The sequence below is a fragment of the Gallinula chloropus genome (assembly GCF_964237585.1).
Source record: "Gallinula chloropus genome assembly, chromosome: 4".
NCBI classification, from domain to species: Eukaryota; Metazoa; Chordata; class Aves; order Gruiformes; family Rallidae; genus Gallinula; species Gallinula chloropus.
Window position 1 is genome coordinate 31249154 of NC_140088.1, and position 26325 is coordinate 31275478.

General features: G+C 39.0%; 1 protein-coding gene across 1 annotated transcript; it reads right to left on the reverse strand.

Annotated features, from left to right (window-relative positions):
- Nucleotides 1-8394: 8394 nt before the first annotated feature.
- PRRG4 (proline rich and Gla domain 4) lies at nt 8395-14554 on the reverse strand (the record flags this gene model as incomplete). Its single annotated transcript, XM_084264015.1, has 5 exons — nt 8395-8617; nt 9293-9428; nt 10142-10190; nt 11430-11593; nt 14449-14554. The coding sequence occupies 5 exons, from the start codon at nt 14552-14554 to the stop codon at nt 8395-8397; spliced, it is 678 nt and encodes a 225-aa protein (XP_084120141.1).
- Between the last annotated feature and the right edge of the window lie 11771 nt (nt 14555-26325).

Below are 26325 nucleotides of genomic sequence, written 5' to 3' on the forward strand. Positions count from 1 at the left end.
TAGGAGTGCTTGTGGATATACCTCTGTGGACAGTAATGGGCTTCTCTGCCCATACACCATTTCAGCCATTCTCAAGCCAGTTCCATTACAGAACTGTTTTAAGCTGTTATACACTGCCCCTTAGGGAAACTACCCTATTTTCCTTTTTCTTTTTAAATACTTTAATGTTACACAATGCTGAACAGCAATACTGCTTTCTGAGGTCTAGTTTTATGTTTAAAGCGACCATGTGCCAAATGAAACGCAAAATCCAATTAATGGTTAGTTGGTAATTTTCTGTGATTTGATGATAATTAAAACCAATATATCAATCACAAATCCAGGGCCAGAGTAATGTTCCAATTCATGATCGGCACTGATTTATTTACTTGTAACTGGTTGTATTAGTAACTTGTAACTGATGTATTTAGTAACTTCATTGTTGCTTAGTGTGCCATTATTTTTACCCATGTTAACAGAAAAATGTCAGCCAGTGTTTGAGTTGAGTCAGATTGAGTATTTTAATTTTAATGGCTGCGCAGGCGGCTACGTGCTATGTTACAGCTTTAACAGCACTGCAGATGTTAAATACCAGGACAGCCCCACTAAGGCTCCTTGTGCATGCAAGGTGTTACTGAATAGAGTGATTTTTCACAGGGCCAGCAGTTGCTGCTGTGTTTTTGGCATCCTTTAATACTGCAGGTATAACAAGGCTGGCTCTACAAGGCATTTCCATTGTCTGTCTGTCCTCAGGTGCTCTCCTCTTCCACAGAGGGCATTGCTCCTGTCCTTTGTCTTTCCATAACATGTGATGCCTGGTTTTGGTATTGTCCTGACTCTTGTTAAAGTGCCAAAATATTTTTTTCTTGCATTAAGTGGCTTTTGCCTAAATCTGTAAACTGTTAGTTTTGCAGCAAAATCCTTGGTATGCTCCAGGGCAATTTTTGATGGGTTGAAAAGAATCATGAAAGAACGGTCAGATGCACATGCTGGATCAGCAGCTTCAGCTGGAGAAAGTAACTGAAGGCACAGTGTGCGGTTAACGCTGCAAGTCTGAGATTACAGCTTGGCTGTTGAAAATGGAAAAAAAAAGGATTGTATTTAAGTTCATAATAGTACTTTATTTTGGAACTATCACAGTATCATAAATAGTTTGCTAACAGACACAAACATCTTAGTGGTTAGCTTTCAGTGGCTAACCCTTTGTAAACAAAAGCTCTAGAAATGCTTAACAGTTAGCCTTGTCCCATGGCAATGAATATTCACAGTTATGTTGGAGGCTTGAGGATACTCTTTGTTTTTTGAAAACTAATGTTTCAAAGATAAAAGATTCACGTAACTTTAACCTGTCTGAACAGGTGAAGTTTGAAGAAGTTGAGGCCAAAGCTGAGCTGGGTCTGATTTACTAACAAATGATAAAAAAAGAAGGCAAAAAAGAATTTCTGCAGCGCCTTTCTCTGTTGCACACTGATGGGGTGTAGGCATCCCCTTACAGATGCAGCACCTTTGTCCAGGCTTTGTACGTGTGCTGCCAGGCTGTGGTATCTGATGTGAGCAGCAATGGGTAAGTAGATCAGATGTTATGTAGTGATAAGATGAGTCTTTGTCAGACCTATTGTTAATCACTGACAAGTTGGGTTGTTTTTTTTTTTGCAATTGTGGCTGACCAAAGCAGAAAATTGCAGTTGCTTAACAGATTAGATTTTGCATTTAATTTGGCACATGGCTTCTTAAGCATAAATCTAGACATTAAGAAATGTGTAAATAGGGAAGAAAATGCTGCCTTTCAAAGAATACAATCTAGGAGCAAATGTTCTTTCTTTGCATTTCTTTACATATACTAGCCTGTGCATTTATTTGATAAAAAGCTTAAGTATATGTGCAAATAAATGAAGCTAGATCTCCAGAGTTCATTCTATTGAACTGAAGTTCATATACTAAATCATGGTACTTCTGATATGAACAAGAGACAACTGAGCTGGTAGAAAGCTCCCTGTGCCGGTGAGATGGAAGACCTGGTTTCCTTCACTTTCCCAATCCTCCTCCAGGTCACATGGTCCCACACCTTCCAAGGTGTCACCACCACTTGTGCTGACTCAGCTTATCCACTCCCGAGGAAGCCATCTATGTTTTTGCTTTATGATTTATGAAGGGATCTAGTAACTAGTGGTTATAACACTGGTATAAGGTAAGTAGGAGAAATGTGCAGTGACACACAGGAATAAGAAATTTAAATAAAACCTTTGCTCTTGAAAACACTCATGGTTTTACCAAGGGAGTATTTTATTTTAACTCTTACTAGGTATTTTCCTTTGTATCATATCCATGATGGGTATTTAACATTAAATACTGGATGTCCATGAATTCAATACTTAGTTGTTGATCTTTAGAGAGGTTAAACTTAAGCTGCTTAAACAACTTGAGCAATCACAGGTGTTTCTTATTTTTCATATGAAGTATACACTGCATCAAATATTTAAAACCTGTTATAAGGCCTTTTCAAAAATTGTGTTTAAGGGTACTAGTTTCTAGTAGTTTCTACCTTTAAAAAGTGTGGGCTTCTAGAGGCTCCCAGAACATAGGCATCAAGATGCCTGCATCTGATGGCCCCTTTTGTTTCAGTTTCTGTAGTCTAGGGCTATGCAAAGAAAGCAGGTGGAAAAGGAAGCGCTAAAAGGCCTTGCTATCTCTATGGAGAGATGAGGGAGGCTGTGCAAGAAGAGTGATTCTCCCAGTGGGAAGGGAACCATGTCTGAGAAGAGGAAGAAAAGAAAAATATTAAGCAACAAACAGATGTGTGCAATAGCAGGTTATGAATAAACACAGAAAAAGGAATTGGAAAAGGAAAAAAGTTCAATAGCAAATTAGAGGTAGAATTATAAAAAAAAAGAAAACAGAAGGAAATTAAAAGCTAAATGTGAAGCAAAAGTAGTTCATGTAGTAGTTACATATATTTTCATCATGTACAAAATTTACTGCATCAGAAATAGCTGAAATACATCTGCTACTGTCCTGTTATTTTCCATATAACCAATTAACGTAGTTGCCACTGTGAAGTTCTCTAAAAGATAATGTGTTTTATGGTAAAAAAGAGGAATGATGTCCACCTGGGGAAAATCTGGGGAGGTTGCTCCCACAGGGGTGAACAGCAAACTAAATTGTAATTTAAACACTAATGGAAGTACATTGCTTCCCTTGTTGGTACATCATAGGACCTGCTGTTCCCAGCTGGAGATAGTCTTTTGATGATGCTTCAGAATTTTGCCAGATTAGTCAGGGCAGTTTTACAGTGGTTGTTTTTGATGTTTCAGAGTGAATGGGCTGGCTTTCTATTAAATGTTAGATGGGAGACTTTTTTAATCTGAGTTTTGGCTAACTTCTTTAAAAAAAAAATGAGGGGGGCAAATTTGCAGCATTTTCACACAGCTTTCACGTAATTTGCAGAGCTGTTCAAATCCAGATGATACAAACACCTTTTTTTTTTTCAGATGGGAACTGTAGAGACAAAGTCCATATTGCAGACAGACAATGTAAACGACGTTTTCCATAGAACTGGGATCCTATTTTCCCAGGGCTCAATGAGAATGAAGCATCTATACCACACCAGCTGTATTCCAAGTCTCAGGTCAGTTGACTGATTAAAAAGCTTAATTGGATGCTCAAATACAGGAGGACATTCTGGTATTCTTCAGGGAGCTCTGACCAGCTGTCTCAGCTCATCTTGTGTGGTTGGGAGAAAAACCGCAAACCTTACTGCTGTCTTCCGTTGGGCAAAAGAAGAGTGGCTTAATTTAGTGTCACTTCTACACTACAGTATTAGCTCTGTCTAGCTGCCCTCATCTGTCCCTCCTGCCTCTCTGCAGAAGATTATTCTCATTGTATGATTTGTATCTTCACTTCAGCTTGAAATCACTGTTACCAAATGAGGAAGTCCCGTTTTCTGTGTTGCTTTTGCATGGCTGTTGTGGCCCTCGCAGGAGTGATCTTGCTCACTTCACTGGCCCTAAGAAAGTGGGTGTTTTTCAGTCACATTATTCTCTTAAATCTTCTCACCAAAGTCTGGTGAAAGTCAAGGACTTTGAAAGGGTACAAGAACTGATTCAGTTGGCTTGTCTTGAACACTTCATCTTTTGTGCCTGCAACTCATGGTTCAGAACCTCATATACTCAAGCGAACTATAGCAGTGAAGGAGGCTTCTCTCCAAAGCAGAAATTGGCAATGTTAAAAGAAAACAAACCATGACCTTTTATTCTTGTTGTTAGATGCTATATGATATGAAGAGGGCATGCAATTACCAACCTAATAAAAGAAAATTAAAAAATCAAAAGGTTTATTGGAGGTTTATCATAGGCTGAATTCGCATTTTCTCTTTTGCTATGATTAGCCTGCATAAATGATTATTTAGAAGTTGTGTTATAGAATAATACAGAGTCTAGCAGGGTTTAAAATACTGCTCTCCCTCCCCCTATAAAATGACAGCACTTAACATCAAAATTAGAGTTAAAATATAACCGGTGATAAGAGCATTCAAAAGGCTTTGTCATGTGAGTAGAAGGAAATAAGTTTGTAGGTTTAAGTAATGAGCACTGTTTATGCATGTCAGAAATGTCTGGAAACAGTCAAAAGTTACCAACTCAGTATAGAGCAGGATATTTGGGAAGATGCTCTTAAAATTTTTGAGAGGAAAATACATAAAAGTTCTTGATTGTGAAAAATTGCAATGTGGTAAATTTTCGTCAGCTGGGAATCAACTGAAAGACATTTACTGTATATAAGCAGCAAGCTTGGAAGTATTTGAAAAATGGTTTTTAAACTTGCCTGTTCTCTACATCCCATGGAACAAGTGAGGATAGCAGCAGTAAAACTTGTTGGCAAATGGGTCTGGATAGAAAGGTGCTGGTTTTGTTGGTGGTCTCTTTGGGTTTGGTTTTAAATGATCCTGTACTGTTAATCAAAGTAATCGGTGTTGCTAATAACTTCCTACAGGTATTTAATGCAGCTTACTCATGGCTGGTAAGCTGAGGATAAGGGATTTTCCTATGCGTTCCAAATGCAATTCTAAAGGCAGATGAGCCTCAAACATTCTAGTTAATATAAATTGGCATAATGAAAATAGAATACTCTAAATAAGGTTTGGCAACAGTATTGTGATAAATAATTTGGCAGAGCATTATACTTTTTCTTACCTGAAGTGATCAGTTATTTAATTTCTGGCTCCACTCCAAGTTCAGCTGAAGACAATGGAAATCTTACCATAGACTTTTGATAGGGCCTGAATCAAATGTTTCATGATTCACATTCATGAATTGTGGTGAGGAAGTGCACTTCCATTTGGTACTTTGGTTTTGCTCACACAAAACCCAGACATGAATAGTACTATTCATCTATTTAATACTATTCACACCATTTAATAAATCAAAGAGTAGGCTTGCTTGTTTCACGGAAGCAAAAAGCAGGTTAAGTGATTTTTTCATTTGACAGAGATGACTTCTGACCCTCAGTTACTTGCTTTAACTAATACTCTGTCCTGATTTATAAGAAAGTTGCATGCTGGAAACTGGTGTGATGCCAAAAGAGCAACATAGAAAGTTTTTGGAAAATTTTGTTCAAGACAATGGCTAGCTGCATCTGGTGTGACATGTTTAAACCTGTTCTGAGAAACAGAATTTAAGTACTGTGCAATTTTTCCCACTGTTTTGTTTAGACACTTCTGTTTTCAACTGTCATAGTAGATTCCTGTTAATTCACTTAAAACATACTGCCTTTCCTACTGGCCCATGAAAGAAAGTCTGGAAGTCAAAACACCAATGACTTATGTCTGTACAAAACTCAATTATTGCTGTGGCTTTGCTCAAAAGTTACTTCCTCCTCCTCCCAACAAAGAACACTTATATAATAGTTGTTTTCTATATTCTAACAGTAGCTGCATTTTCAGAAGAGACTGCACGTAAAATCTGGAACTCTGGCGACACTTCTGAATTCACAAATCACTGTAGTCAACCTTATTGATTTTTTTATTTTTTTCCTCTGCTAACCCTGATGACTCAGGAGTTCCAAAAAGTGACAAGAATCAAGGTCTTGGACAAGGAGTCACTGTATGAAAGAAGAAAACCAAACAACCCAAACAATTGACATTCAAGGCAATTTTCTTCATTTACAGGCAGAGGTGAGGTTACGTTATGTTCAACTAAAATTTAAACTCTGCATCTTATTTACAATGAGCAGAATGTGTCTTCAAATCACAACATTACAGGCAACCAGTATTTGAATGTCAGTCACCGCATATTTTGAGTATCTTTAGGGTCTAAAGGGCAGATTCTGTGACTACATTTGAAGTGTTATACCCTACACAGGGCAGGGTTTACTGCCCAGAAAGCCACAGCATTGACATTTAACAGTTACACCATCCTAAATTTGCATGTGTTTGTTTTTATTAGGAAGGTCACAATTTTTGCTTGCTTGGCGTAGAATCACTTGCAAATGATTTGTAGGAATTAGTAGAATCACATTTCAAGTGATTAAATAGGCTTCTATACAATTTCTGTAATTAATATTTAAAATGTGACTTTGCCCAATGCATACTTTACAGTAGCGATGTTAAAGAATCTCACAGGTCTTGTGAACCCCCTCTCCTTGAAAGCGTTCCTACCAGTCCCATTAAATTAGTCATTGTTAAGTCCCAGGGAAAATCTAGAAGAAAGCATGCTCTACAGCTCAAGACACACATTAACAATTTTTTTTTTAAAGTTAACTAAATTGAAAGGAAATGTTTTTGTGAGCTTAGAATTCCTTGATTTCCAAATTAACTTTGTAGTTTGGTTATCAATTGTCATCTTGCACTATTTGCTTATTTCAGTCTTACAGAATAGTAACCTCCAAGAACTTAAAAATGTACTCCAAGAACTTTAAAAGTAGGGCAACAGTGACTTGGAGCTATCACAACACAGGGGTTCCCCTACCTGTCAACAAGAAGAAAGGTGCAAAGAGGTTTGTAACTTGTCAGAAGTCAAATCTGATACTGTTTAGAAATAAGAGTCTTGTGTCCACTGCTACCAGTTGGGTTGCATGTGTTTTTTCAAAGGGCAAGAACTCCTTGAGTAGCAGCTTTAATGCTCCAAATATTGGAATATACAGGAGATACATTTTCTTCTTTAGAAAAGCATTTACAGATAAAAATCTGAAGCAATCCTCTCATCTCAGTCAATAGCGCTACAGGTTCTCCCATGTTAAAAAAACCATACAATTCAGTGAAATGTTACATATAACTAGTCAACCTCTATAATACAAAGTGTATTTTAGGCACTACCTTAAAATACCATTTGCTGCTATCAGCGTTAGCCAAATCAGAGTTATGGGGGGGCTGGAATTTGTTGCTTTTTTAGGAAAAAAAAATCAACTTTATTGCAGTTGTCTAACTATAACATAAAATAAGAAAACACCAACCCAAAACATTGCCTGTGAGGCTCACTGATAGGACTTCCTGTGGCCATGGGAAGCCCCTTCCACTACAGGAGCGAAAGGGACAGCCATGCTGGTATGTGACTTGCTCAGTGACACCTGGAGGCCATATAGTGATGGTGACTGATCATAGAATCATAGGGGTTAGAAGGGACCTTGATTCCACAAACTAAATGTTTTTTTTCACCATTTAAATTTTTAAACTGCACTAGAAACATTATTTGTGAAACCTGGGTACTGACCATTTATTTAACATTCCAACTCTAGCACTCTCATCCACTTCAACCTGGTAGTTCGTGTTGAACATCAAATCCATTTGATAAGAGTATACTCTTATCTGAATGGGTTGTGCCATGTAATTAATGATTCATTTTCATCTGAAATTATAATCTCAGAAATATAACAAATTGCCTAGTGTGTTAGCCAGCAGTGTCTGAAACCAGTGCAACCCAGAAGCAGTAATATAAACACATCTGAAAGATCAAATCATGAAATAATTTTCGTGCTCTGATCTATTACTACATTGACTAGAAGATTCACACAGCAGGGGTGAATATATCAAACAAAAGTAGACTTCTTACAGTGGTTTAAAGAATTAAGTCACAAATAAGGTTGTATCAATAAAACTAATTCTTTCTGAAGAAAATAGAACTGTTAATGAAACATCAGTAGTAACATGGAATGGCTCAAAGTGCATATGGAGAGGGTGGCAGTAAAAGACTGAACTCTTCATGCATTCCCTTCTCTTAGCGCAATAAACTTGTGCAAAGAAACAGTCCTGCAGCCTTTGCAGCAGCTCACCTCTGTTCCCAAATGGGACCATCACTTGTTCCTAGTCATGCTAAAGATCTTTCACATTTTTGTAAACTGTCTTGCAATATGCAAGGTAGCACACACTTTCTAAAAAAGCACTTTGTGTCACAGTAATCGCTCCTCACCCCAGAAGGTGCTTCAGCACTACGGGGCAGGAAGTGACAGAGACTTCTTAAACATCCGTGCCCCTTTTGGGGGACCTGGATAAGGAGGTGGTGGCATGCCGTGCTGTCCATCTGAAGTAACTGCTTGCTCATAAGTTGGCAGTCCTGAATCATCAGTTCTGAGAGGAATTGGGTTTAAAGATAATTCTTCATGCCTTCTGAAGATGCTAGATGAATTACGTCTTCTAGCATAACCCAAGTACCTAAAAAAAGTTAACAGAATTAAGTGGCAGTTTCTGTTTTAAAGGGAAGAAAGAATATAAAGTCTTAGTTTAACAAAAAAAAAATCCAAAAACCATCCCTCCCCCCCAAAAAAAAAATAACAAAAAGCAGTTTCCTTCAATAGTCATAAAGACCAGAAGTCAAATACTCTCACCACAGTGTAAGAATTGCTCAGTAATGGGAAATTTATACGGAAGAGGAAGTGGAGACTCCTCTTCTGTGCCTTTCATATTTAGCATAAAGGAACAAGAAGGCCTAGAGAATTAGTTGGTAGAGAAGCACTTCTTCACACTCCATTTCACAGCTGAGGGAGACTACAGGAGATGAAAAGCATACATCCTATTTTTGAAGGGTGAACAGAATACAACACCTTTCATTGCAGGCTCCAACCTATTCAAATGATTCAATCTTTTTAGTGAGAGTATTTTGGAACCAAGAACACACACGAAGAGCAGCCCAAAGGTACTTCTGCCATGCAAGTATTGTTTTATGGTTTTGTGTTAACTTCAACATAGCTGCTTCCAGGAAAGTAAGAACTACAACACCCACTGGATTCTCTGAGAATACAGTTGGACAAACCCACAATGATTTTTTCAATTCCACTCTTAAGCAAGAGTTTTGTTTTGGTGTTTGGTTTAAGCAATGAAATTCCTTACCCTGGTGGTTGCCTTGATTTGCATCTACTTTTGCAGCAGTAGAAGATAAGCAGTATGATTGTAACTAACAGTACTCCAGCAGCAACTAGACTGATGAGCAGTCCAGTAACGTTAATCTTTTGTAGTGTCTCATCACCTGAGGATAAAACATTGGTTATTTTCATTATATATTCTTTCCATCTACATAACATACTGCATATACTGTGATATACTAATTTTGCTGTTCTATGCAGCTGTTTCTTTCCACAAAGTTCTAACTTGTGAGAAGCCATAACATCTGTGCAACACAACCCAAGAGTGTCATTCACATTCAGCTTAAAGCAAAAGTGACTAAATAGTCCATTTGCTGTACATAAAGCTTTTGAGATGTCTCTCTTCTAATGCCTTCCAAATGTTATTTCAGGTACTTGTAACCTTGATCAAGCTATAGATCTTTCCTCCAATCATACTGACTTTTTTTTAAATAAAGCCTCTGAACCTGAATCAGACTGTTATGTTACTATCAAAGAAGTGAGGGCGATGGGGGGAAGCAGGACAGACACACCACAAACAAAACCACAGAAAACTGACGCAATTACTGTGAAGTTTACACACTGTATTAAAGAAATGGACAACAACATTTGTATTGTTTTTACCTGCAGACTTATAATGGATCCTAGTGTGAGCATGAAGCTTCAGTGAGTATGTCTGAATGCAACATGCTTGAACAGTTCACAGTGCATTTCAGTAAAAAGATCAATTCTGAATTTGCTAACTTGAATGCATTATGTATTTTTAAGACTGTACTATTACAACAAACCAAAATACTGCAATGTAAGAAAATAATAGAAGAATAAAAAGATGACTTACCTGTTTTTATTTTGGGGCCTTTAGTTGAATAGTCTTTCCAAAAGTCCATCTGTAAAACCACAGAGGATCAGATTTACAAGACTCATAATGGGCAGGCTTACTGATGTTTTTTAAAAGACAGTACAAAATGTGGGCAAAATTTAACAATGGTGTAAACAGAAGCAACTCCCACTGAAGGATTTATACTTGCTTATCCTATGGTACTTTTGTGATATGTTGAAATTTGCATAAAAGTTACAATTTCACAAAGAAGAAAGTGCCAGCTGTTAAAAAAGAAGTGCTTTTAACTGGCCAATGTTACCCCATATTTCTGCCTGATTACAGCAGAAGTTAGCATATATTCTTACACTAAAAACCACTTCTAATTTATTTTTGTAAAACCCTAAAGAAGAGTATTAATGAGGTAAAGTCAAGTTCTTAAGAATCAGACACTTGTATGAACATGGTTTGAATTCCAGTCAGCTAGGAATAATAATGGGAGCTATTTACATGAAAAACTTAGATTGTGTGACTGTTATACATTAACTGCTTAGCTATAATTTCCACTTTTGCTACCCAGCAAAAGACTCAGTTGAGCTCCCAATTTAACACGTCTACCTTTTTCTTAAGGAAGTACTAGCAATGGCAAACTAACATTTCCACCTTCAGAACAGGAGTGTGTTCCTAGATCTTTCTGCAGGCTAGTGCAGAGCACACCTAGAATCACAGAGAGATTCCTGCTGCATGCAGGAAGAGACGGTCTTCACACCATCAGCATGTTTCATTATTGGGCTGACCAGTTCCTTGTGTATTTTTCTCTTTTTTCTATACCAGGTTCCTTCCAAGCTTTATACAGGTAGTGATTTAGAAGATAATTTTATAGGAACACTCAGCTGCAGATTTAGTTTGTACCCCTCTTCTAAAACACTTGTTTGGCACGATGCAAGGACATGAACAGCCAATTAATGCATAGAGCATATGGAACACATTCAGATTGGATGCTGGGAAGCTACTAAAAAAAAGATGTTTTTAAAAAAATACAGGTATATCCACAAGCAATACTCCTGAAGTTTCATTTATATTCGTTTGCAGAATTGCAACCCTTGTATAAAGTCTTTAAAACAACAGTACATATTTGAGTGTATTCACTGTATAGCTAGAGCAATAACTCCATCTAATTGGGGCCTCTACTTTTACAGTAAAAATAAGTAATCATTTTAAGTGCTATTTTCAGCAGGGCGATGCTATTTAGATGCGGTAATGATTGAGTAACCTCCTTCAGTACATTAAATCCAGTTTGAACAGCTACCGTTTTATCAGGGTCTTCAAAAAATTCTCTTGCTTCTTCATAACTGCACATCTCTTCAAAGCATTCTCTTTCCAGGTTATCTGCTGTGAATGCTTCAAAATCAAATCGGTTATTCAGAAGATGTCGCCCAATGAATAAATTGGCCTCCTTTTCTGATGTGAACACTAATAAAAAAAAAAAAATTAAGCCAAATTCAAACAAGTTAGGAAGGGTAAATCTGGTACTTTTAAAGAGTGGTTAGTGTCTCATATGGTTAGCATCTCTTATCTACATACCAGAAAGAGAAATATCAAGGTTTCCTAAAACATCATCTTCACTGCTAACTCTTCTAATTATGCAGTACAAAGTAAACATATTTTCCTTTCTTATAAAGCATTTCAGCTATTCCTTATCCTGGCCAAGACAATTTGAGTCTTATGACAGCTGTTGCTCAAGTTTTGCTATTATCCCATCTGGAATGTGGGCATCATTTTTTTTTACTGGAGCTCTTAAGAACAAAGCAAGAGTCACATGAAGCAGAAATTCAGTCAGATCCAAACTCAGCAAGGCATTGACCTACTGCAGAAAGGAGGCAAAAAAGTAAGGAAAAGAAAAATCTAAAGAATCCTCAATATAAATTTCTCAGTATTCTGGTATCTGTGAGTTCCAAATACCACAAACAAAATTTGGAACTTAAATCATGTCAGTAGAGTCCTAATAGTTTTACATTTGTTCTGTTTTCACAGTCATGGCAGCAAGTTCTGTGTGAAGGCTGGCACATTGCCAACTGTATTTGTTTTAAATTAGCCCATGATAGGAGTTTTACTGTCAACAGGCACCACTTAAGATATTTAATGCCTTTCTTCTGTGCTTATTACAGGATCCATGAGGCCTCATGGAGTATGTTGTGAGGTGAGATTCCAGAAGAGCTAGTGAAATTTTAGGAGGCTTTGAAAAACAGGAATGCATTTTCTCGCTAGGCATTTTCCATAGTCAAGTTTTAGCCTGCTCTTGGTACAGCTTCTTTAAAAAAAATTTTTAAAAATCTTTATATGACAGACCTGTTTTTCTGGCTTGGTTTTTAGTGAAAGCCTCATCTGTACTCCAAGAAATTCAGACTATTTGGTTAAGCAAAATGACTTGCAAGTGTAATGCAGAAACAGCATTGTTACGTATCGAGCCAGACGGCTAACAAAAGGAATGGGATTCAAAATAAAATTACTCATCTACAAATGAGCTTTGTGTTTCTGTTCACTTGTTTGGCTAGATCATCACATCATTCAGGAATTTATACCCTAATAGTTACTGTTAGATCTTCCAATGGTATCTCAAAATGGTTTGCTCTCTGAAAACTAAGAAAACTGCAGTATAACTTGCATTTGCTTATGCCTTTAACATTCTAGCATATTGAAGGACTATTACAGTATATGTTTCTGTAATTTATATAACATTACAGTATATATTCAAGGTGTCACATGTGTGCACACACATTTGTGTAGGAAAGGAAATCCGTTACTCTAAAGTAGTTGCAAGGAAATCTAAGCCTAAAATATGTATTCTCTAAGAGTAACCAGAGATGAGGACATAATTAAAAATAAAAATATCCAAACCCACAATTAGAAAGGGGAATAACTGGGGGGGAGGGGAAATAAATGTCTTGATTCAGTACAAATGATGGGAATAACTTCAGTCTTTTGAAACAGAACTTCAGTTTTCCTCGGTAGTGTTTCATTCCTTACCATGCAAGTAGCATTACCTATATTTCTGAATTAGGTAATTGATGCATTTCAGTTAACGTGGAATGCATAGACAAGCAGTCTGGAGCCTAGGACCCCCTAATTCTCCATGATCCGTGTTCCTTTTCCCTTCCAAAGAGTCTTTATCTATTCACCTGCACTTTTTTCACCTTGTAGGATCTAGTCAAAGTGCACCTATCTCAGTCTCTGAATTACCTGCCACCTGGTGATTCAGGTTGTATTTGGAGAAAGAAACAGATGGATTTGAATTCTCTCCTGTACGTGAGGGAACCAAATGTCATTCTGCTGTCCTTTAGGCCACTGGTAGATTCAGTTTTAGGAAGCCTAGCATTTCATTAAAATGCTGTGTCAAGTAACTCCACTGGTAAAATATGTTCAGTAAGTGCTGAAGGGGTAACCTCTCCACACAGGTACCCCATACTCTTGGCAACTGTTGTGCTTGCTCAATTATTTGATAAAGAATTGTGCCCCTCCCTTTTCAACTCCATCTGTAAAGGAGGAGTGATCTGGGCCTGTTGTGAGGAAAGGGTTCTATCCTGTGAACTCGCAGAAAAGGGGCAGCCTGGCAGCTTGATGTTTATGTCCTAGAGCAACGAGTGTTTTAATGAATAACCTGTCTCCAGCATTTTTCTGCTAGCTGCTCAGCGTACTGCCCAGAAGGCACCTCCTGCTCAATGTGATGACTTTTTAAAGCCTTAAGGTTTCAACACCCCCTTATCCACTAAGGAAAGCTGACAGCTAAGTTACAAATTCGTGTTTGAAGCCCTGATGCTTAAGTGTTAAATATCACAGTGCTTAACATTACAAGGCACAGTAAGGAGATCTGGTATTGAGAAAAAATATCGAGCTCAAAAATCAAGTAAACCCTTTTAAATAAAAAGAAACTTTAGAGATACAAAAACCCCAACCCTGTGATGTGCTCAGTTGTACCAAAGCAATATAGATTTCAAATTTTTGGACTTTTGATGTTACTTAGAGGATTCTGGCTATGTCAATGACAGTAATCCTAAAGACCTAAAGAAAGTTCAGTTGCCCCAATCTACACTTAGTATTAAGTACTTAACCTACACTTACTTCTAAATACTTCATACCAGTATCCAAGTCAATTATCAATCATTTCAGCAAAAGATACTAAAACATTCTAAAATTAAGCATTAAACAGCTTATTTTTTTTAATGAAAGGAAAAAACCCAACAAAACTAAAGCTATCTATGTACATAAACATATTTCTCAGCAGAAGCAAAGTTAGATATAATTTTATTGTGGAAATCACTTTAAGTTACCGTCTTTCCATCCAGGTTGCTTCAAGGTATTTAATCTCCCTGTGCAGTGAGGAAAGGCAAACAGCATCACAGGTAGTTGACACAGCAGTCCCAAAACTGCAAACATGGCGTGGTGTCTGTCAGACAGGAACTAACGTGAGGTAAAGAAATAAAATGACAATGCAATCTTCTGGAGTGTCAGTAATGAGCCTTGAATGAATCCTTCAAATTAAGTCATCTAGCGCAGGCCCCTACATGCAGCTAGCTGAAGCTAATGGGTCCCTAGAAGAAAGGCGCCGCCGGCCCGAACTGGTCCGGCACGTCTCTTACAAAGCTTTTGTTGCATAACATCCGCACATGTCACCGGCTGCTCTTGCCACAGCAGGGAAAAGCCTCCTCCTGCTCACCTGTCCCGGGGAAGCGGCTCACGGAGCAGTAGCCCCGGCCACCGGCAAATTAACGGGGAAAGACCTCACAGGCGAGGCGCTGCAGGTACGCCCTGAAACGTCGATAGCCACGAGCTTGGTGCCAGAGCGGCTGCAGGTGGTTATCAGCGTTGCCCGACGTAAACAGACGCACAGAAAGCATTCTGGCAGGAGAAAGTTGCTGCCAACTAACTCACGCCCAACAAGCGCTCCAGAGGAGCGTCAGCGCGGCCCTACCCCGGGCGACTGCAGGAAACAAGAACGAAGCAAGGCTCGAATTCTTCAGAGAGACACCTGGCACCGAGAGAAAGGCAAAGGTGTGTGGCAGCCCGCCGAGGGCGCCGACAGCCCCGAGAGAGCAACCGCCCCGCGGCCCTGCCAAGGGCTTCTCCCAGCGGCTGCCCCAAGGGCCCACCCGTGGCGGGGGAAGGCCGCTCTGCCGCCCCGGAGCCGGCCCAGCTCGAGCGGGGCAAGCACAGAGTAAGCGGGAGACGCCGGTCAGGAAGGAAGGCAGGAAGGAAGGAAGGCAGGCCCACCCACTCGCTCTCCCGCCCGGGATGCGCCCCGCTGCCCACCGCGCGGCTCTACCTGCTTCGGTGAGGCTCCGGCGGCAACCTGAGGAGGGTGGCTAGTGAGGCAGCGTCTCTCGAGACTGTAGCTGCCGCCGCGCTTCCTGATCTGGGCGCGGTGGAGTCACAGGACTACGCCTGGGCCACCCCCGCGGGCGGTGGCACCGGTAGGCGGGAGCCGCCCCGGGGTTGGAGTGGAAACGCCCCTCCAGCCTGAGGTAAAAAGGGGTCGGCCTGCCTGAGGACATGAGCGGGTGTTGGTGTTGTGCCCAGACACTTGCCTTTCCTCTCAGCTCTGGGGTCCCTCTGAGGACAAGGTAGCAGTACTGCTGTCTTCTGTGAGCATCTTTTAGTTCTTAAGCTGACTTTTTTTTCTCTCTGGGTTAATCGTGAGCTGGAAGCTCAGTTTGGCTTTTTGCTTCTGAGAAGTAGGGCCTTCAGTCTAATGGCAGACAGAGTTCTTTTACAAAGTGGTTACACTGAGCAGACGCTGTGGAGAAGGGTACCTCCCTAACGAGGGTGAGGCTGTATACCTTATAGCTAGTTGCTTAGCCATAATTAATTACTTATCTAATAGCAAACTAGAGTGTTTTGTATCCACCAGCCTCACTTAGCTAGGTGGCTAACCGCAGGGGAAAATAACCTGGTCACACCCTCTCAGGTGGGTTTGTTGGTTGGGTTCTTTTTTTATCAGTGAAGACAAGCATAAACCTGAAGCTTAAAAGCTAGAGAGCAGCAGATGTAGTTCTCTGGAGTGCATGAAGCTGATCTCTAGTAGGATACACCTGCTACAGGGGCATCCCTGCACTCTACTTCTAGCACAGAGCAGTAGCTGGAGGCCAGGTTTAAGCACGTTGATCTCTGGCTGCTTTAGCTTCCCCAAGGGATTAGAGAGGAGGAGCAGAGTACTTCACGTTTGCTTGGACCGCTTTCACAAACTGTGTGTGGTGCTTAGCAAGGAAGAGAAGTGGGACTTGAAAAGCCTTTTAAAAGGTAAGGGGGTGAATGCATTTAACACAGGGTGCTGGTGATATTAAATACGTGAATGATTCTGGGATAGGACGGCTTAAAAACTGCATGGCAAAGAAAGTCTTGAGACATGAGTAAAATGATTTTGCTGCTGGGAGATACAGGGACTGAGAATGATTTGTCTCTGCTGGCATGTCTCCTGTAGTGACTCTGAATTATATTATTTAAGCACAAGAGTCACTTGTATGTTTGGAAGCAGGAAAGAGTAGAATAGGAGTACTGGGTAATGCTGCTGGAAGTGTTCAGGTATTCTCCTAAGAAAAACAGAAACTCTTGCTGTGTGAAGGAGAATTGTTTGGAGGAATGATGACTGTAGTTAAATATTTACTTGATGATATCAACACACTGCAGTTAAGAGGCATTTGATGAATATGTAACTTAAAAGCTGGGGAGGTTCTAATGCTTTTCAGCTGGTGAAAATCTCCACAGAAAATTATGTAGCATGGTTGTGTACATACTTATAACCTGCAATACAAGAAAGATATAGAACTGTTGGAGAGGGTTCAGAGGAGGGCCACAAAGATGGTTAGAGGGCTGGAGCACCTTCCCTACGAAGAGAGGCTGAGGGAGCTGGGCTTGTTCAGCTTGGAGAAGAGAAGGCTGTGGGGGCACCTCATTGCAGCCTTCAGGTACCTGAAGGGAACATACAAACAGGAGGGGAATCAACTTTTTAAAAGGGTAGACAATGGCAGGACAAGGGGGAATAGATTAAAACTGAAGGAAGGAAGGTTAAGATTAGATATTAGGGGGGTTGGAGCTCTATGATCCTTGGGGTCCCTTCCAACCTATGCCATTCTATGATAACACAGTGGAGGACTAAGAGACCAATGCTGTATAAGAGATGAACAATATAGACTGTTTGTTATCCAGGTAATATAGTCAGGTGACAAGAATATTTAGTTGTTACATGTTTGAAAATGGGAGAAGCTCACAATACTTTGTAAAGAGCTCCACTGTTTTCTCCTGTGCATCTCTACTCACCCCTCACCTGGACTTCCTATGTAGCTGAGAGTGGCTTCAAGCAGTGAAATAGCCGTTTAGAAGTATGGTGCAAGGGTTTGAATTGCATGAGAACTCTGCAGTGTGTTTAACCATAAGTAAAATACCTGCATGTGTATATGGAAAACTACTATGCAGCATAACAACTTTCTATGAGGAACCTCTGTTAGATACAAGCAATCTCCATTGCATTATGCCATCATTCCATAATGTTATTAAGAGAGAAAAGTACTTTTAGAATTGCTGAGGTGTAACATCTGGGGAGTGGAGATGAATTCTACTGTCCTCGGGGCAAATGTGACCCCAAAGCCCAGCCCTGCCTGCGTCAGAGAGGAAGACTTCAGATTCCTGGTGTGGACTGAGAGTCACATCAGCCCCATCTGAACTCTCTGCTGTACCTCTGAAGGTGAAGGAGCAATGCAGGTCCTTTTCTAGTGGCTAAGATCCTCAGATTTTTAATGTTCACCAGTGGTTGCTCAAATGTTTTTGTCTATGTGGGTCTTAGCAGAAAAGTTGTAAGAGTTTTCTGTGTGTGTATGTTTGTGTACTTGGGTGGTGGATTTTTTCCAAAACCATGTAACACAAAACACAAGCAGTATAGGTTATTTATTATTGAGGTTTAACAGAAGATTAAGTCATACATTAGAGAACAGGAAAGGCTGGTCTTTACTTTGGAAAAGACTTTTTCTCCTATGTGCCCTTGTCTGAGCTCTGCTTGTGTTCCCCTGTGCCTGTCTCTGTGAATTTGAGGACTGTTTGTGAAATCCTCACTGAGACCTGCTGTACAGGTACACAGATGTGTGAAAACTGGCATGTGGTTACGAATTAGTGTCTGCAGAAATCTAACAAGGGGCTATTAGTGGCAAATGCTGTACAAGCATGTGTGAGGCTTGTACTTCTTTCTTGTATTAACAAGGTAAACTTTGCTTGTTATGCCATTGCTACTTGTCTTTTAAGCCAGAACACCAAAGAAAGACTCAGGTTTATACTTGCCCCCCATTATGTGGATTGACCCCATTATTCCCAAGGTAGGAACCACACCTGTTTCTGAACTATACCTGAATTTTTTGCTGTCCAAACAGAGACTTTAGTTTGCTGTTTAAAGCAGCATCACAGCAGTAGGTGTAAAGAAGACAACAGTGTACACAGCTTAAGCTAATTATTATATAAGGAAATATTAAAACTGTAGAATTATGCTACAGGTAATGACCAAAAGCATGCTTAAAATCTAGTTTGTTGCATTTATCTCTTCTGTGTTCTTTATAAGAAAAAAAAAAGGGTGCAGCAAGTGCTTAGAATAGAATATCTCCTGTGCATATGCAGTTTTCAGCATAGCAGAACGAGTAGCTTTTGCATGTTACTTTCCTACCTGTGAAGTAACTTTAAGTAACATAGCCTTCATTAGCAAACTATGTGATGAAGTAGCTCAGAAAGTTGGTACCATCAGTGAAGATGCTGTTTTCCTCAACCTCTTCAGATAAATACATGTAAACAATACAGTAGATATGCAATTAGATATATTGAGAGGTGAAAAACAGTAAATTAATTTTAGTCCCTTGCTTTTAACGTTGGGTGAATACAAATTCACGTTTGTAAAATCACTAATTTATTGGTTATGCTAGCTAGTATGCTTATTTACATGTATTTTACAATTTTACTCATTACAGTGATGTTAGGTACAATATTGTTGGAGAAATTAAATATAATGCTGGTGAATTGAACCAGAACTACAGATCTCCTCACAAGAGGAGAGTGATAACAATCTAAGATGTTTATACAGCAGTTATTTGGTTCTGCATATGCTGATTAATTTACTGCAAATTAATAATGATGCATTTGTTTTGGTAAGGTGTTTGACTTCTGATTTAGAAGACTCAGGGTCAGGAATGCATCTAATTCCTTGTTAGCAATGTCCCATTCAGATCCTCCTGTCAAGGTTTTCCTGTTGTTTGATACAGGATCATGAAAAGTAACACCCTTTTATCTCACCTCAATATGCAAATAAATCCTACTGTAGCTTGAGTATTAAATGTCTGGTAGTTATTGTTCAGTTTCTCATATAGTATTAATTGATAAATTGTGGGTAGACTGTTTAAGCATATGAATAATGATGCAGATGTATATTTGAGAATGAACCCTTCTCATGGACTTAGGAAGTGTGTGCATCTGATTCTTTGTAATGGCTTATTTGATGAACTGAATCATGTGTTATGTGTCTCTTGAAGTTCTCATGCTTGTTAACTAAATTTCTGTCCTGCTTCAATTATCGCTGTACTATTAACATCACAAAGCTTTGACTATTATGCATTCAGCAATAAATGTTGGAACAAATGAGTGACCCATATCAGAATTTTAGATAACTGTTATCCTTTTCCACATGGTATGGACTATATGGAAGGGTTATTTTAGACCAGGTCATATTTGGAGAAGAAAAATTCTTTCTTGGGCACCCTTTGTTTGTCCCTTGTGCTTTCCTGTATAAATAAATGCCTGGTTTTCCAGCTGTATTGGTTGGTCTAATAAATGACACGACACATGATGCTATGTTTAATAAATTGTTTATTAAATCTTTATTTGGAGTAAAGATTGCTATTGTAATGGTGGTGAAATACAATTTTAAGTGTGTTTTAAATATGCTTAAATTTCTGATAGTTTGGGTTTTTTTGGTTAAAGTTATCACTTCATCTCCACTTAAGGATTAATACTTAGAACTTAAGTATTAGTCATGAGGTTCTGTGGAAAGAAGAGGTCTGATTAAGCTGATTAACTTCTGCTGAGGCTATTGCTCCTCTCAGAGGATTGTTAGTGGTTTTTTCTGATTAAAAAGACACAACTGCTGGCACAAATACCCTGTGTCAGTGTAGAAGGAAAGCGAGAAACTAGATTTGTAAACAGCAAAATAACTAGAATTTTAAGGATAGATTCATAGACGTATGTCAGTGAAATTTCAGAATAAGTCAGAGGTTTTTTTTCTTAAAAAAAAAAACCCCAGAAACCTAAAAGCCTGCACCTAATTTGAATATCTATGTATTGACCACTAAGGTGTTGAGATAACTTTTACTGCTCAGAAATAATGGTATCCACTTAGAATAGCATATAAATAACAAAAGTAACTGCACTTCCAAGTACCAAAGTTTGTTAGTCAGCCTGCTAACATTCTTGGGAAAGTTACTCAACCAAAAAATGCATACTGGGCGTCAGTAAAAGCCTTGTAGGGCTCAATTTCCCATGTACTTGCCTCTCTATTCAGTATTTGAGAAGGAACGAAAGTGTCACTGATGCTGATGGGGAAGCGAACACCCGCTAGGATTGCAGGGATGGGCGCTCCCAGCTGCTGCGTGCTGGTAGCCCCCGCTAAAGGTGCAGGACTACTGCTCACCTGATGGCATGTGACCGACCTCCAGAGGTCCCTTCCAACCTCAGCCCTCAAGCTGTTCTGTGCTCCTGACTGCTTCTAACAGCCCAAGAGCTCCGATGCTTCAACCTCATCTCAACTTTAAGACCTGGGGTTAGTTTAGCTCCTGAACGCGTAGCTCCTCCCTTGCGTTGTCTTTTTACTTTGTCTCGCTAACGCATCGCCCCCTTCGTTATCTTGGACTTCAACTGTTTCCTTTGCTTGCTCGCACTAGAGGGAGCTCTCTGGCCTTTCGGCTTACTCCTACGGCTCTACTTGCGTTTGTAATGCTGAACGATCCTGCTGAGAATCTGCTATCGCAGTATGCAGGACAGGCTCTATAAAATGGGTTTTGCAAGTGTTTCATTTTCTAAAATTGAGTTTTTGAATTATTTGTGGGTGAAGTAATGTAACACTGGATAGGCAGCTTGGCTGTGTTTTAATTTTACTCAACTGCAGCAGCACCAATGTAGGCTTCTGATGTGTGTAATTGCAGTAGATACTGATGTTTCTGTTATACTTGGAATTTAGTTTGGGAGCTGTGGAGGTATATTTGTAAACTCTGTGTTTGTTGCTGTGATATAGTCAGTTTCTATTCCGTATGTGTTTGGTTGATCCACAAGGAATTTGTGATTGTGAGGGTTGCTTTTTCTGGGGGAGGGATTTTTAAAAAGTGGTCTTCAGACAACAAAAACGCAATTTATTTCCACAGGTGAGTGATTTGGGTGAGGTGCTCCTTTTGGGTGCTTTTATCCAAGCAGGTATAATGAGTGTTACAGTTGATAATAGATCACAGTTCTCAGGTGTTTAGTTCAAATGAGAGAATGCTACATGTGTGAGGTAAAGACAGTGGAGGTCTGTTGATGCAGTTGCTTGCCTATGGTCCAAAGCCTGCAAACCTGATTCAAAATGTATTTGTAACTAGACAGAAGCAAAGATTATTCTGAAAATGTTAAAATCAGTGATGGGCTGCCTTAAATAATCTCTCTGCCTAAGAAAATATGCAGAACACTTAGGTAAGCAGTTTCTACAAAGAGAGGTCCAGTGAGGAGTACTGGTATGAATTCTTTTGGCTCTTTTTGCTTTGTGGACCCCCCCAAACACCGCTTAATTTCCAGCAGAATAGTTGTAGTGACTGCATCTCAGCTGTGCATGCAACTTTTGACACTTAAAACAGAGGCACAACATTTCACAATGGATGCCAAACTCTTTAATGCTTGACAAGTGTTCCTGCTCAGGGGTGTAATCTGCATTATCTTAAGCAGGGAAGTTAGCAGTCACTGGACTTCTGCTTTAGCTCAGGAAAAAGAACACAAATTAACAATTTCACCATGGAGAATCTGCTGGATAAGTGATATTGTAGATCCCTTAAATCATTGAAGCAACTCACAAAGATGAGGTGACGTGCTGTGTGGCTGTTGTGGCACCTGTAACTGTACTGCCATTAATGAAGGGAAGGTTTGTATAAGTAAGAAGGGAATTAAGTTTCTACCTGAACTCTGGAAATTAGCCTTGTATTCAGAGTATCCCCAGCATGCTTATGATGCTGTTCTCACCTGACTTAAGGGAATGCAGGCTAACACCACATATAGTTGGATATGAAGAGTCCTCTGGAGTTTCCTTGCTTCTTGATCTTAGAGTTGGGGTTGTTTTTTTTTTTAATTAAAGTCCTGGAAGAAGGAAGTAATGTGGTGTTTTTATTGGAGCTGTGACATGGAGGATTGCCTTCATCAACCTTCTCCATAAATTCATGAGACAATTAAAACAGTCATATCAGGCTTAAAACTTTAAGTGTTACCCTATTGGAAGGGGCTCCACTCTGTGTTGTTTTAATTATGGGAGTGGATCATGGATTTTTTTCCTTAAGGAAGAGAATTTTTGATGATAGCTCCTTTGATTACTTCACAATTGACTTGTTTCTTCAGGTACTTGATGTTGTCTTCTACTTAATTTTTATGTTGACTTTGTCTTCTTGTGCTCCCTTAAGATCCCCTAATAGGAGGAAGATAGTTGGAGTTTGTTTTTTCTTCTCCACACGTTAATGTTAAATTGTTTCTCTGGGCAAAGAATCTATCTCACTTTATCTTTGCAAATTAAGGTTAACATGTTAAAGAAGATGCTGTGTGGGCTTGCTCGCATTTTTTTAACAAGCTACTAATCAAGCAGTAAATTAAGCAAGTGAAGAACTTGTTCTGCTTCTTCCTCTAGGTTGCATTTTGCAACTTCATTGCCGGTGGTTTTGAAGAGAACTGTTCCAGTGGAATGATTAACCAGGTAGGCTGGATCATGACGCGTGAATGCTTTTGAGACAGTCTTACTTCTGTTCAGTGTAAACTTTGAGCAACTAATTCCTACGCTCTATGTACCTGTAAGAAGTTGTTTGGCCAACCAAACAAGAGCTTCCTATTAACTTCATAGTAAGGAGATCAGCTGTAACTTCCCCCATTGTTTAATTACTTGTCCCACTTTTTCTTCTCTTACACTGAGAATAATTTCATTGTAAGAATTAACTGGAACTCTATTAACTTAAATTAAGGTGGAGCCTGTACAAAGAAGGTGACTTGAAGAACTTCAGCAAAGATGAATCACCATAGACCATCTAGGGAGTTTTCTGTCTATGGTGTGCTCACTAAATAGAGAAATTGGTGGCTTTCACTTGAATTAGTGGTAGAGGTTGGGGTTTGGGTTTGTAGTAACTGCAGTGCAATTTCAGAAATACTCTTCTGTTTCTTTGGGTTTTCTTTAACTAAAGAATAATACAGTAAATCGTGTGAGACATGGCAGAAGTTGCAAAGTTGGCCTTTTAAGTTTAAAACCTAAAAAAGATGAAATTTAATGTAACCTGTCTCTCTGATATAGTCTTGGATGTGATTACTTACTTGTGCAGGGAGACAGAGGCCCCACAAAATGTCATGGACTTTTAATTGTCATTAAACAAGGGATGAGAAATTATCTTTAATGCATTTGAGATACTCGAGGAAGGTGAAGCTGTAGGAGAGTCTGTCACGTTTTGGTTTTTTTTTTTACCCCTTTTGGGCTTTTAGGCCAAAAATGCATGAAGGACTTAATGTTTCTATAGGACTGACACATCTAACTTCCCTTATGGATTCCAGTGCTGTTCTTGTATGCAGTCCAGAGCTTGTTTGGCCAAAGCATGCTGTTTGCAAAGGCATCTAGTCTTCACTGGGAGATACCAGGGGATGGAAAAGTCACTATTGCCATTGGTAGGGTTTTTTCCAATGCTTAAATGCCCAAGTTCTTTAGAAAAATGTTTATGACGTATTTTATCTAACACCTTTCTTATTGAAGAAAATGACTGTGCAATCTATGCAATAGAAGGCTAAATAAAAATTCTGTTGGCATAAGCTGACCTTGAGGTGACTGACTTTGCAAAAAACAATACTAGTAATGTAAATAAAGGAACATCATGATGAGGCAGTGGATGTACACTGTATGAAATACACTTGCAAGGCAAATAGATATAAAAACGTTGAATACATAGGAAGAAAGGTGGGTAACTTAGGTGCTCTGTAAATTCCTCAAAGTATCATACACATATGAAGATAATCCAGATGCCTCAAGGTACTTAGTTTGAAGAATGAGGCCCTTTCTTTTTAGGGCAATCAGAAAAAGAAAATGGATATATGTGCTTATATGTTTGAAAGCCTAGACATGCACATGTTATAACCTGCAAGTACATAGGTACAAAATTAATACAGTCAGAGTAGGAAGAAATGAAGACTAACAAATATACTTACTACTAAAAGAATTCTCTGGAAAAGCTCTCATCAGATGCTTTTATTCCATAGACACATCTATTATACTGGGTTTGTATGATGTGGTTTTTGTAAAATTTTTTATGAAACCAGAAAATGAAACAAAGTGCCACCAAACTGCTTTGAAAATGTCTGTTTAGGATTAATTTAGAGAATTCTTTCAACCAAAAAGTATGTGTATATATTTATCACTTTAATAAAGATATATTCAATTAATTTTGAAAACCAGAGTAGAAAATTAATTTCCCTCCCACAGACTTAATGAAGAAATAAAGAAACTAATTTCCCATTGCTGTTAAAGGGGTAATCCACTCCTTCACATATTAAGAAATTAATGTAACACATCCAGTCAGCCAAAAAGTCCCTGATTCTTCCCCTCCTCACAATCTCTTACACCAGCTTATTTTGTATAATACGATTATGAAAAACTTGAAACTTTAGTCTTTCTATGCCTTTCAGATGTCAGTATGGGCTAACTTTAAGTGTGATGTTGTTAATAAAATAATGTGTTGAATCAGACAGTACTTGCTAGTTTTGATTTTCTAATAATGACAAAAAAGTATGTTATTAAAAAACCCCCTACAAACTAAACACTCCCTACCCTTTAAAAAAAAATGCCAGCAATATGTTAAGGAACAATTGGGAATGATTTTTATATACTTTTGTAGCAACTGAGGCAGTATAAGTATTTTTTTTTTTTAATTTGAGCTAAATGCAGAAGAAAAACAGCCTTTCTTTTATTTAAAAAGTATTTTGAATCAGATACAAATTTTTTATGCTAGGAATATATTTGAGTAGAGTTTTATAACCAAAAAAACAGGGCAACAAGCTATTTTAAGGTGTTAGAAATAGGTATGTGAGATGCTCAGAATTACAGTAGTATAAATTAGTAAAACAGATATTTTTTTTTTTACATAACTGAGCAGCTTGATTTATGTTTTTAAGCTGCAGTCCCTGCGTGAGTGAGGCACTAGCTGACAGCGCCCTCTGAGAGTGCAGCTTATGTCCTTAAGGTAAGGAAGAAAGCTATGGGATTGTGCTAATGTTTCTTTAGGGAGGCAGCTCCTTAAAAAAAGAGAGGGGGGATCTTGCATTAAGGTTTTTCAACTTGTTCCTTGTAGCAAATGTTTCTGGGGTTTAATCTTGCTGAGCGTTGAGTGAAGTAGTTGACTGTGTACCTAACTTTAACGTGTGAATAGAGACATTGATAGCAGAAAGCTACAGGGTAGGTACACGTTTACCTGATGGCTTAATCAGGGCTGCTAACGCAACAGGTGGAACAACTGAGCTTTATTAGCCATCGCTGGCTGGTTGGGTAGTTTGTGTGAGTGTGGCACAGCTCAGAAAATGGGGAGCTACCCAGAGCAAGAAGCAGTGAAAATACAGCTGTTCTAAGGACAAAGGAGGTCAGGCACATACAGCTTTTTGCGAAGACTGGAGGATTTAAAAATCCATAGAATCTAAAGGATTTAAAAATCAAAAATAGGAAGCTAATTTTTTTTTTTTAATGGTAAGATGATGAAAGAATTTTTTTTCCTTTCCTGTGCTTCCTGCCTGCCCCTGATTTGTCCAAAAGTTAAAAAACCAAAGTTTAGGAAGACCTACAGATCCATGTAGGAGGAGGAGATGTGGCACTCTGGTCCTGATCTTGGCAGAAAGCAGGAGTCCCAGATTTGTGTAAGCTGGGAGCCAGCACTGTGTGGGCC